This window comes from Alligator sinensis, unplaced genomic scaffold (assembly GCF_000455745.1).
Source record: "Alligator sinensis unplaced genomic scaffold, ASM45574v1 scaffold628_2, whole genome shotgun sequence".
Taxonomy (NCBI): Eukaryota; Metazoa; Chordata; order Crocodylia; family Alligatoridae; genus Alligator; species Alligator sinensis.
In genome coordinates this window covers 2,523,278-2,535,963 of record NW_005841833.1, presented here as the reverse complement: position 1 = coordinate 2,535,963, position 12,686 = coordinate 2,523,278, and the positions used below count along the sequence as shown (strand labels likewise).

General features: G+C 41.0%; 1 protein-coding gene across 1 annotated transcript in view; it reads left to right on the top strand.

The window, feature by feature from the left end:
* Nucleotides 1-5,361: 5,361 nt before the first annotated feature.
* Nucleotides 5,362-12,686, top strand: part of MYO1H (myosin IH) — a 49,479-nt gene continuing 42,154 nt past the window's right edge. The window contains exon 1 of the mRNA XM_006015142.2: nt 5,362-5,504. Coding sequence (XP_006015204.1) covers nt 5,439-5,504 — 66 coding nt within the window. The 5' untranslated portion in view covers nt 5,362-5,438. The remainder of the gene's footprint in view (nt 5,505-12,686) is intronic.

Sequence of the window (12,686 nt, the reverse complement as noted above, 5' to 3'; positions counted from 1 at the left end):
ATGCCAGGTCTCTTTGAATAATGAGACTCTAGTAGGAATAGAAAGAAAACAATGAGTGAGTTCTTAAAATCCCTTATCCCATCACTGTTTGGGGAGCAGGGAGGGAGGTTGGCAAATGTGTGGTATTTTGAAGATGCTTCCCTACAAGCATGTTGTAAAGAATGGACACATGTATTAGAGCGATGAGATCACATGGGTGGTGATGAGACAAGGAAGCAGGGAAAATTTACTATTTGAGGTGGGAGCCCATTAAAGATTAACAGGTAGGCTTAGCATCAGTTCTTCCCGTACTTTTAATTTTTAAGCATCACCTAGACTAGGCCCCGGAAAAGAGATACTGTAACCGAGAGAATATGCATTATTAACCTTAAAGCTTCCAGCTCAGTGCAGTTCCTACAGTTTCTAAGGTTTAGGGTTCTGAAAAAGCAAGCGAACATACTAACACCCATGCCTTTTATAACTGGAATATGACAGGTGAGGCTGGAGAATTTTAATGCAACATACTTAAGCTCTCTTACTCATTTCAATAGTTAGTAATTAGCCTGTAATGTTATTACTGACTAATCAAAGATCAGAAGTGACTGCAACATAATCTCAAGGAAGATACAGTATCTAGTTCTTATCTCTGAGAAGCAGCCACTATGTGTATATGAGTATCCATAGGACAAAGTCACTGACACAGCGTAAATTATTAACAATGCTTTACTCAAGCCAGGAAGTAGCCTCTCATACCTACCTGACGGTGTTAAGCCATCTGGGACCATAAACAAGTTCAAAGCAAGTTTTGAATGGTTTAGCTGGAATAATTGTTAGCAACTGGCTTGTTCAGCATTCAGGATGGACACCCAGGTAATTTTACTTCTTAGTGGATGTAGTGATAGATGTATTAGTCAGTAGATGGCGATGCAGCTGTAAATAACCTTGTTGTGTGATGCTTCAGCAAATATTTGGTGAGCACATTAAAACAGGTTCGGTTATGACACAGTCATTTTAGATAAATATTCGTAGAAAGCATGTCCTTGACGCAACGCAGGCGTAAATATCCAGGCGCTGTCAGCTCATTTCCAAGAGGTCATGGTGTGTAGACAATTTATGTTAAAAATTATTTTAGATGCTAATACTGCTGATACTCCTAATCAGTAAGAGGTATTTTAGGTAAGATACCTAGCTATTCTTAAACACTTACACTTCCTCTGTGTGTGGTAGTTTAATTTAATTACAAGGGGACCTAGACTGAAAAAATATCCCTTCTGAAAACAACCTTATAAAGACGTTCCAGCTAAGGCAGCTGGCATGGAGATAAACACTGATAGTGGTGATAGCCGATGTGACCCTGGCATTAAAACAGCCACTTTTTACCTGGATTAGAATAACAGGGGCTTTGAATCAGGTTGCCAGCTATGGCTGATGATTTTCTCTTTGCCACAGATAGCAGCCAAGTTTAAAAGGGAATTGCTTTACTTGGTGGGAAGGAAGCAGCAGGAAGTGGAGTCTCTTCCAGGCAACACTAGCTATGCTGTATCACAGGCACAAACTGATTTCTGGATAATGACTAAAACTCTGTGCAGCAGGTTTGGAAGCATTTTGGAAGCCCTGAAAAGTGGCTTGTGTGGACAGGGATCCACAGTCACAAGAGATTACTTCTTGCCCCCCAAAACCTCTTTCAAATACCACCTTAAAGCTCATTTCTTCCACAAGGCATGCCAATACCTGATCAATACCTACAGCAAGCGACTCCAACTAATCCTGACACACTACAGACTACTTTTTCCACAGCTGATTTATTAATGTCTGCACTATACTGCAGACTCCTTTAGGTAAGGGATGGTGACTTCCCACATGTTGAGTCTTTTTTGCATAGATTTCATAGACATGAGGGCTGGAAGGGACTTCATGAGATCATTGGGTCCAGCCTCCTACCCAAGGGGCAGGAAGTCAGGGAGGGTCAAGTCACCCCAGCAAGATAAGCATCCAAGCTATTTTTTGGCTGCCAAAGTAGTGTATTTTCCCCATCTGTTCTTTACTGAGCATTAGTACGCTCAGTCCTGTTCTAAAGGAAAATGGTTTCTTCTGTCTCCTCTTCCCAACTCCAAAAAATTACAATCTGCAGTGGACAGAGATAGTAGAGCCCACACTCCCAATATATTTGTGGAAGTCACTCAAGCAAAAAAGCAGGGACTGGGGTTGAAAGCAATCATCAAGCAATTTGAAAGGAAAGGGAGTCAGGTCAGCACATGAGAAGAGGGTGACACTTTCTAGCATAGGGGGAGGCTAGTTAAAAAAAAAAAAAAGAGTGAAGATTAATCATTTAGGAGAGAAACTCAGGAGGAGGAGGTAAGCATTGCAAGGAAATAAGTGACACCAGGGGTGTTATCAGAAGTGCAGCTAGCAGAGGGAAGACGAAAAGACAGCTCTTGATGCCGAAGCCAAGGAGAAGTAAGCAAATAGATTCCAAAATAAAAGAGAAAGGGAGTGCATGCTAGATTATGGCAGATGCTATATTCTGAATTGGATGGAGGGAGACCAGAAAGGAGGTCATCACAGTCAAAGGAAAAGATGAGTTCAGGATATTTTAATTTCCAGTAAGCTGTATTCCTGTTTCTTTACTTTTACTTCCTCTATATGGGGTGGACACCAGACTAAATTAAGTAATAGTATTTGCATTAATGGTGTCTTGTTACCCCTTGATCTGAGAGAGAGACTAAGGGATGTAATTTCTAATCAGTTGTGTTGTTGATGGTTAAACTTACTGCAAGATGATTTCAGTGTTTGATTCCTGATAGTCCCGTTAGATGTTGCTGGAGCACCGTTTACCACAAATGGTGCTATTTACTGTGTTATTTCCAATGCAGCTACTCAGTAGGTTGTCTTCCTTTAACCCGTCATGGGTATGAAAATTTATTCCCCGTGGTCTGCATGTTTTATGTATTTTGCTGATGAGAACAATGTGCCATCAGAGCAACTCTGATCACGTTTCTATATTGCATAGCCTATGCATGCCGAGGTAGGAATTGAAGCCAGTTCAGACCCAGATTCAGCAAGATAGTTATGCACATATTTAACTTGGAGCCCATGAATAGTCCATGGGGTATTCAAATCACCTTATTAAATCAGGGCTGCAGGGGTGGTCTGTTATCAGGGTGGGAGAACTGGGTTTATGTTCTATGTAGAAGGCATTCTTCCCCTGGAAAACAAAAAATATATGCACAGATATACATTGTGGGATTTTTTTTTGTACTTTGACGTTAGAGAAAGGAATGTGGATTCTTGTCTTTCCAGCTGTTTTGTCAGACACCTCAGTCAAAATAGAGCTATCAAACAAAAAGAAATCCTCTGAAAAACCCTCTTTCCTTGTCAGGTTAACCAGGATAATTTCTTTGGTATTAGTGATACCAAACCTTTGAAGTCTCCATTCATCCTTCTGGTCTTTCAAGGCAAAACAGAGTCAACAAGACCTGAGCACAAATGTAAAAAAAAAGCCTATAGAAGTCTCTTTCCCATCTCACACATTTAATTTTGTTCCTTTGAAGGTCAACTTTAAAGATGCCGTAGAACAAGCACCATGATCCTGACAACACCTTGTAGTAATTCTTTATGCAAAGTCACCCTGTGCTTCTACTCACCCTGCGTTTCACAGATTCAGGAGTTCTGCTATTGTGACAACTCTTGCATTTCTTCCAGCTCAGCCTGGCATATCCCTTACTATTTGTTTCTGAAATGTCTTATTAATATCTGAACTAGACAGTAGTCTCTTGGATATGGAAACAGCAATCCCTTATTAAGTATTCAGCATGGGTTTTCCAAAGGAATGCAAAGGAGAACTCTCTCTCATTTTTACTATTTAAAAATAAGTCCAGCCTCACTCTATTCAGTGTATTGCATGGTCCAAGCACATTGCTTGCACTGGGTCTTGCTCAGCAAATAGCTAGTTTCTATTCTATATTAGGGCAGGGCCGGGTAAAGAGCGTTCTTAGATGGACCCAAATCCAAAACTTGGGAAAGATGGCCAATTACTATTAAAAAGACAGGAGGAGGTGGGGAGGTAGTAAAAGAAAATGCTATATGGAACTAGCAACAACTCCTAGATAGTATGGACCTGGCTGTGCCTTACCTCTCCTCTTGGTGCTTGAAGCAAGTAGCAGGGGATTTCAGCAAACATGTATTGTGCCACTAATTGTGGACATCATCTGAGTTTAGCACAAGACATCCCTGCACCATGCAAAGCAATGAGCTTGAACAGAAGAGTGTTTCTAAAGTGCAAAGCTACCAAGTGAGAACACTTCTCATCTCCACTTTATTTAGGGGACAGAATTGGTCCTGTCACTCAAGCTTTACATTTTGTCCTTGTTCACTACCTACCCAGTATGGGTAGGTGAATGTCAAACATCACACTTCTCTAGTTCCAAGAAGATTTTGACCCTATAATAATTCTCTGTAATAAAGAAGTGTCCTTGCTGGAAAGAATTACAGACTCAGAAGAACTAACCCACTTTTCCCCCCCTTCAAGGAGTAATCCACTTGTAGTGCTCGTGCAGAAAACACCTTTTGCAGTCAGTTTTACCTGCAGTGGTAACATCCAGAGCCGAGGGTTATTATCCAAGTTAAACAACATGTAAAGCCATAGTAGCCCCTATACCAGTCAATTAATATAAAAGTATTTCATTTTCATCAGATTTATTCCCCAAGTTCTTTTTACCAGGCAGCGATAGCAGCTTCTGACTCAGATATGCTTATAAGTCTTAAAGTCTCATATTACCACCTAAAAGGTACTGCAATAAATGTATCTGGGTCAGGTCACCTATTGATTTTTTTTTTTTTTTAGATTTGTCAACCTACAATTACATCACAAAATCAAATTTCCTCAAGTAGTCACCCATACAGTTTAGGTAGAAATTAAAAAAAAAAATGGAGGTGCAACATATAATAACTCATTGATAGTTCCAAAGCTGACTGTAATTGTATGTTTCTATGGGGAATTCACATTCAAATGCTTTATTTTTCCCCCATATAACACAAATAAAGTAATCTTTTGGGGATAGAAATATATATATTCCCCTCATCTAACAGACTATTTTTTGATTGAGCTATTAAGCCAAAACCCTTTGCCCCCACCCCCTACCAGGAGTGGAAGGTGATGCTGATGCTGTATCACAGCTGTCTATTTAGTGCATAATTGCCAAGGCTAGCATACCTTGAATGTGAACTCATTGCTTCCACAAATGATACCTATTTATTTACACTCTCCAATTCTTTTAATGGGGACAATGTTGTGTGCACCAGCTTTCTCATTATTCTCAACAGGGTTTCCTTGTCTCCAATGATCTCTGGCAATTAAGAATACTTTTAACCATAAAACCAAACACCTGAGTGAGACACCACTGTGTCCATGAGGGCAGCATCAATATAAAAAGTGCTCATAATGGGCAGGCTGCTGCCTAATGAGAAGGGTTTTTTTTAAAGGTGTTTATTTCCTAAGTAAAAGTATGGAGGAGGAAGAGGTGGTGGTAAGCTCCTAACTTTTTAGGATGTAATGTGTGTCTTATTGTGGGTGACTTTTGTTATATCATAAAAGGTATTTACCTCTTACCTTCCACCTCAGAAGCTCTTGGACTAGCGTTCTGTTGACCAAAAATGTCCTAAGGTTTTTTCAGAGGACAGGGGATATGATTTCTGTTCCTCTGAGATGACTTGGAGGGAGTTGAGTGAAGGGGCAAATATAGTTTTGGAAGTGAAGTCTGTAAAGGAAAAGGAGAGGTGTGCTCATCAGTGGAGAAAAACAGTTTGTAAGAAGCCAAACCTGGAAGGAAATGTTCCTCCTTAATAGCTGTATATAAGGCTCTGCCCCTAATAAAAGTACTCTAGAGAAAGATAGAGATACCCTGTTTCTGCAACCCTCATGCACAAAGGGAGCCATTCTCATTATTTTTACTGTAGTGGTTAACAAAAAAGGAAACTATTTCTCCAAAAATATGTTCCTTCTGCTTTCTCCCCCAACCCCAAAACTAGTGCAACAATATTTTCCATTCTTCTTGAGTAGTCTCCTTCAGCAGAGCCACAAATGCTAGCAACAGGGCCTGGTGTCTGTCTACCCTGCCTAGTTCTCTTCTTGTTACAAGAACAGCTTTGCCCAACATTTTAGAGAAAGCACAAAAGGCCTAGCCATGGAGGTGGCTTCCCCCAGGCCTCTTTGAAAGAATGGGGCACATTCTTATATCATGTGATGAACACGCTCCTATTTTTGTACCTACTGGTGCAGGCAGTTGTGTGGGAGTAGATAGTCTGCCTGGCAGTCTGCACAATGATATTCATCAGTTAAGAGAACAGTAGCAGTCTTTAAAACAAAGTATTGCGATTCCTCTGATGATCTCTTCACCTTTGACTTAAGTTCAAAGGCCTTTGTGGCTTGCTACCTTTGTGTCCCCTAGATTTGGGACAGAAGTTCAATAAATTGTTTTAACTTAAATCAGTTAAGTCTGATACTCCATCCATCCAGGTTTATCTTAAACCAGCTTTGACCGCTGTGCACTGAACTTCTGTTGTATTACAGATTTGAACCAGTTTCCTGTCACTTATACCAGTTTATGTGTAATTTCTGTCCCTAGCCCTAGAGACCCTGGGAGTCTGCCTGGTTCTGAACATCATGCTGTTACAGTGCCTGGAAACTAGGCTGCCTGGCAGAATTGAAACAGGAGCAAATGTTTCTTGGATAGGGATGATCCTGCTTTGAGTAAGGGGTTGGACTAGACCTCTGGAGGTCCTTTCCAGCCCTACATCTCTATGAATCTATGACTTACAAAAGCATTTGACTGCTTATGAATGGCCCTGAAAGAGCTTGCTATGCTGCCTTGATACTATTGTCCATTCAGGACTTGTTGAAACCATTTCTTAACCAGTAAACCTTGCAACTAAACTGCTGCAGTTGCTCTGACTAACACTACTGAACTGCTGGCTGAATACAAATGTTGCCTTGCTGTCACTTAGTACATCTGAAATAAGATTGGTCTAAAATAATAAAAGGTTATAATCTGTAGCAGTGAATAGGTTGCAATTGGGGTGTAGGGAGGGAAATGACCTCACCTGCTGACTCTGGCAAAAAAAACCCCCCAAACATTTCTCAGTAGATGAGACGAAAGTCAAACAGCAGCTTTTTTTAAAGAATGTGAAAATATGTGAGGAGGAAGAATAGTAGGTGGGGATATGAGAAATGTCTAAGTCAGGACATACTTGTCTTTTTCTACAATACAGATGGTTGTGGTGCAAACAGAGAAATGGGACTTGGAAATCCAAGTTCAATTCCCATGCTTGCCCTCAAATTCCCTGTGGTTATGGGTGAATTATCACATCTTTACCCTCACCTGTTAAATGGGAAGAAGGCAATTACTTCCTTTCTCCTACCTTTTGTGCCCTGTCTGTTTAAACTGCAAGCTTTGCAGGACAGGTCTGATGCACCGAGCACAATGAATCTTAATCTTGGCTCAATTCTCTAGGTGCTACTATGATAAATGGAAAATAATACTTTAGTCTGTAAGGATAATGTGGGCTGTGCAGAGAGTGGAGGCCATGGCAAATGAGATCACACTAAACATGCTATAAAACTGATTTTTAGGAAGCCTTTACCTTTAAAGGGATTAATAGAAAAAAAAATGGCCTTGCTATACTGTGTATTCTTCTCTAATCAGAGCTAATTTGGTATCTGGCACTATATTTTTGCCAAGGAGGAAAGGTTACTAGTAACACCATATGTCTTGTTAGTCTGAGGGGGAAAATACAGCTTCCATTATCTTTGAACACTTCAAAGTTAACATTTCCCTAATGTATTGTAGCTCAAGGACTGTCCTGTTCCTTTACGAGGAGTTGCATAAATCTGTCCTTTCTGTCCAGAAGTTGCAACCCTGAGTTTTAGCTTTCTGGTTGAAGGTACCATGCTTATTAGTTAGCGGAAATACTTTTTATGGATCTGATCAGCAGTTACACAGTTTTTAGCAAGACATGATGTTCTGCAAATAATGAAGATTCAGTGCATGCTAAAGCAGCTGTTTCTGATCCAGAAGTAGTAAATCTAAGCCTGTCATTGTTGAAGAAAATTATGGTATTTGCATTAGAAAGCAATGACTTGTGAAGAGCAGTGCTTAATGCCTTGTGTTAGTCCCGCTGTAAATCATACAAGCCATGTACCATGTTATAAGTAGCCAAGTAAAGCATAAACCCTTCTCTAGTTGCTAGTCACTCCTTCACTTTGGCGCATTGGGTTGGGATGGGACTGCAACTATGTGTACATGGGTAACTTGCCCTGTGTTCAGGAGATGTTGATGCAGTAAAATGATGCATATCAGTGTTAAAGTTATGCAAAAAAAAATTTAATTGGTAGAAACAATGTGACTTTGATACATTTTTGCATGCTGATGGTACCCCAGCCTGCAACCAGTTAGATGGTCTGATCTCTCATTATCCCACATTAAGGAAAGATGGGGTTGATTTCCTAACCTGTTTCTGAGGAGTGGGATTATTGACACTAACCCCAAATTTGAGTCCTCCTATTAACCTGACAGGCAATTGTTTTATTAAAGCTGACACACTGAATGGGTCTCTCTTTCATGATATTCTTTACCTGTCTCATTGTGTTAAAGTGGGGAAAGGAGGAGGGCCTGAGGGAGGGCGAGAGCTGGCAGGTGGAACCGAGTATCAGTACCAGTTTCATGTATTGAACCGCCCAGCTTAGCTGATGTAGAGCGCATAACAAGAAAGAGTTGCTAAGAACAAATCTCTATTGTTCCCTGTCATCTTTAAATGAGTGTCAAAGTAGGCAGGGGGGCTTTGACCGTTAACCGCACAATTTAGCCTGCCTGTTGTGTCCATCAGGCCCCACCTCCTTGGAGTTTCTCAGATTAGAAAAGAAGGCCTCAGTCCCTTATAAATGGGCCAGCTCTTCTCCTTTGTGCGCAGACTGCCCAGTGTGAAATCTGCAGTGACGTTAAATGTTTTCTAATGAATAATTACTGAAAGGAAATGTAGGAATATATGTGTAATGGATTGTAGCGCATTAAAATGTTTTATTTTGCGCACAAAAATGTTGTCCTTCACAAGCACCACGATTGTTTCAAAAAGCCTTTTGTGCAGGTTTGATTCTCAATGGATTATCTGTGAGCTCTTACATTTCAAATAGAAATCAAAAGGGTCCTTTGGCAAACTAATGTTTTTCAAAATGGCAGCCATGAAGCCCATTTAGTATTTAAGGTTTGGGTTTTAAAGAAATGTTTGAACTCTGGAGATTTTCTCATTTTTTTTCTTTCTTTTGATTTATGAAAGTGAAGTGGTTCACCTCGACCTCTCTCCTATTCAGAAAGACAGACAGTCACCCTTTAACAAGTCTATAGTAGACTATTCCCTAGATACAGACAAGAGGCCTTAAGAATTGTTGGCATTTCCCTAGGCTGTTGATTAACCTTAAAACCTTCTTATTCTGTATTCTTTTGAAAAGAAATTAGGTTACAATGTGTAAACGTTTTCCACAATATAATTGTATTTATGGATTCTGTTGCCTTGAAAACTGTGTACTGTAGTTCAAAGATGGTCTAGTTACTGGTTGCAGGCCTTAAGATGAAAGCTTCTCGCAACGTGGCTGAACATAGTTCAGTATATAAGAAAATTGAAATGCAGCTGACATGTGAAAAACATAAGGGGGGTGCCTTGCATATGCCACGGACTTGCTGAAATTTTGAGAGAAGGTTACTGCTTGTAACTTTGTCTTCATTGCTGGCCACATTGCAATCAGAAGCTCATTAGGAAAGCTACCTACAGAAAATTTCCTCTCTATGGAAACTAAAAAAAAAAAAAAAAGTATGCAAGGGAAATCCTAGATGAAGACTCGAATTCATCTTGAATAGGAATAAGAGAGCTGAAGGTTTCCATGTGCTGTGCAAGTTTACATCTTTTCAGATTTGTGACGAAGTTGAAGGGATGTGAAGATAGCCAAATAATAACCCCTGGAAATAAATATGCCCTCTATACTCCTTTGGGAAAGGAGGGAATAGATCACAGCAATATTTACCAGGGGCTCCTGTGCAGCGAGCCGTCTTCTCTTGACCCAGTGTTGTTGCTGATATTTGACAGAGGGATTCAAATTGCTGCCTCCCCCTCCTAGCCCTGAAAAGCCAGGTGAAACATCTAAGAATCGGTTTGTGGACAAATACAACTATCTGAGTAGGCTGATGGTACGACACTGTATTTATTACATATCATGTGTATGAAGTGGGATAACAAAGCTCTATTTCAAGCATTTTTTTAAATAACCTTCAGATGTAGTTTTATGAGCTGCATGGAGTCTTGTGGAGTATTCAGACAGGCTGTTTGCCAAAATCAGGAAACCTCCTTGGATTTGCCAACTAGTGGGATTTTAACCCATGATGCCAGGACCTTCCTGCAAGCAGGCAGTCGTAGTCGCTCCCTCTGTTCTGTAATGCTCATGCCAGATGATGGGTTTGAAGTCTGGGGAGGGAGAAGAAATCTGTCTGTCCTCAAATGTATACTGGCAGCTGCACTACAAGCTTCCCTCTGCCAACCTTCTCACGTGCTTCGACCCTGACCTTGAATGCTAGGGGTGAGGAGGAAGAGTGCTTCTGCCTGGGCTTATTTAGTCCTGGTTTCTGCTGACACTGCCATTTGTGGCATTTGTGGGAGCAGGTGCACCATCCAAATGTACCTCCCTAGTAGGGTGGTAATCAGTGAGAACTGCAGGCTGCCTGCTGCAGGGAAGACGCATGCTTTACATTTCCAAAACCTACCAGTAACAGTCCCAACATCTGAAGAAGCAGCCCTGCTGAGGATTACTATATGATCACTTGTTCTCAGGCAGTTTCTCTTTTACATCAGTTCTCCAAAAGCCTCTAACTAATATACTCTAGCTCTAGCCTTTCTGTTTGCTGGCATGTCAAGGTATAATGGTGCAAGAGCCAGAAAGAGGCCTTGGATGTCTTGTATTGCAACCAGCTTGCAGGAGGGCAGCCAAAGGATAGATCTCTATGTAACCACCAACACCTGGATTTGGTCAAATTTGTCAAACCTGAAATAAGGTTTCAGTTTCCTGCAAAAGTTTGCGTTACTCAGAATACTCAACTCCTTACCCACCCAGGGAAAATGTCTCTGTTTGTAGGAGACCATACAGCACTGCCTTTACCAGTGTGTTGGGTGGTGTGTACATCGTTTTAATAGGCAAAAATAAAAGACTGCTTTTGTCTGAAGTAAAACATGTAGTTTTTACCTACCCCTCCTCCAAAAAACCCCCCAAACAATCCAAAACTTTGAGGGTCAAGAATGTGGTCTCTGTTATGTCTTCCTGTTTTATAAGTTATTCTGCTCTCTTATTGTAAGCCTCCCTGAGTCTTTGCTGGGAAGGAGGGGGCATATAATTCAAATAATAAATAAATAAAAAAATCAGAGCAAATGAGTTAAGGGCTTGCCCCTTTCCTTCCTTTGGCCTGTACTGGCACCACTGAAAATATTCTCCCCTCTCTCCCTGCCTTTACTTTCAACCTCTAACATCACTGACATCCAGTTGTTTATACATAAGGTAATTTCTTAATAGCTCGGTACCCAAGAAATATAATTAGTAGCCCCCAGTTCAAGTCAGTTTAGTAAGCCAGAGAAACACTAAGAACCTGTAAATGTGACTCGCTGAGACTTACATTTTATTTGAGGCTAATCTGTTTGACTTCTATACCTGTTTATGTAGGCCAGGAGATAAGATTTGCTGAAAAATGGCATAAACAACTGTTGGGGAGTAGTGTATTGCATAGATCAAACTTTCTGAACCCAAGGTCAGCAGGATGGGCCTACAATTTAAGGAAAAGTGTCTGCTATTAGTGTAGATGTTGATGGTGTAGCAAAATTGGCTAGGTGGTCAGAAATCAGCCGATCAATCAATGACTGGTTGATAATACCTTGCTGTACAAATTGAGACCTATTAAGGAAAAACCTGTAAGGCCTGCTCAACATACTCGTGTTCCCAAACATTGGCTTTCCAGGCCTCTTCTTGTGCACCAGTGACTATTCACAGATGATCATCTATGGATGGTTTTGCTTGGGATTGTGCTGAGCCTGACCCGGGGCTGAGTTTGCATCTCAGATGTGAATCTCCTGCATGAAAACACACTACTGCCGCTGCCAGTCTGCCAGGCCTTGAGACCTCAGTCCTGGCTGCTGACTTCTCCACTTTTCTTCTCAAGCACCCTTTGTTTGTTGCTTGTCACTGTAGGTTGGGAACATCCTCTAACAAGGACTGTATCTTCTAGAGAGCGACTCCTAGCTCCTGTGGGTTGGAGTAAGGTAACAAACCTGCTAAAACACGCTCCTCCCACTCTCAACAGGTGTTAATCTCTACAGGGAAAGTATTGTCTCAAACCCTGCCTGCCAATAGCATCACTTCTTTATGAGCTCAGAAACCTTGCTCACTTCTCTTCCTGGTCAAGGACTGAAGGGGTATCTAGGAATATTCCCTCCTGCTCTACTTTCCTTTCCTTTACATTGCTCTCTGGCTTCATTTATTATTACCAAATATACTAGGACCATCTGTTTGCCTTGTCTTCTGTTCCAAGATCTGGAGACACTTGGCAAGCACCGAGTTTTACAATGTCCTTGTGATACTACATGCAAAAATTCCCGGAGTAACTCCCCTGTGTTGTGTGCAGCAG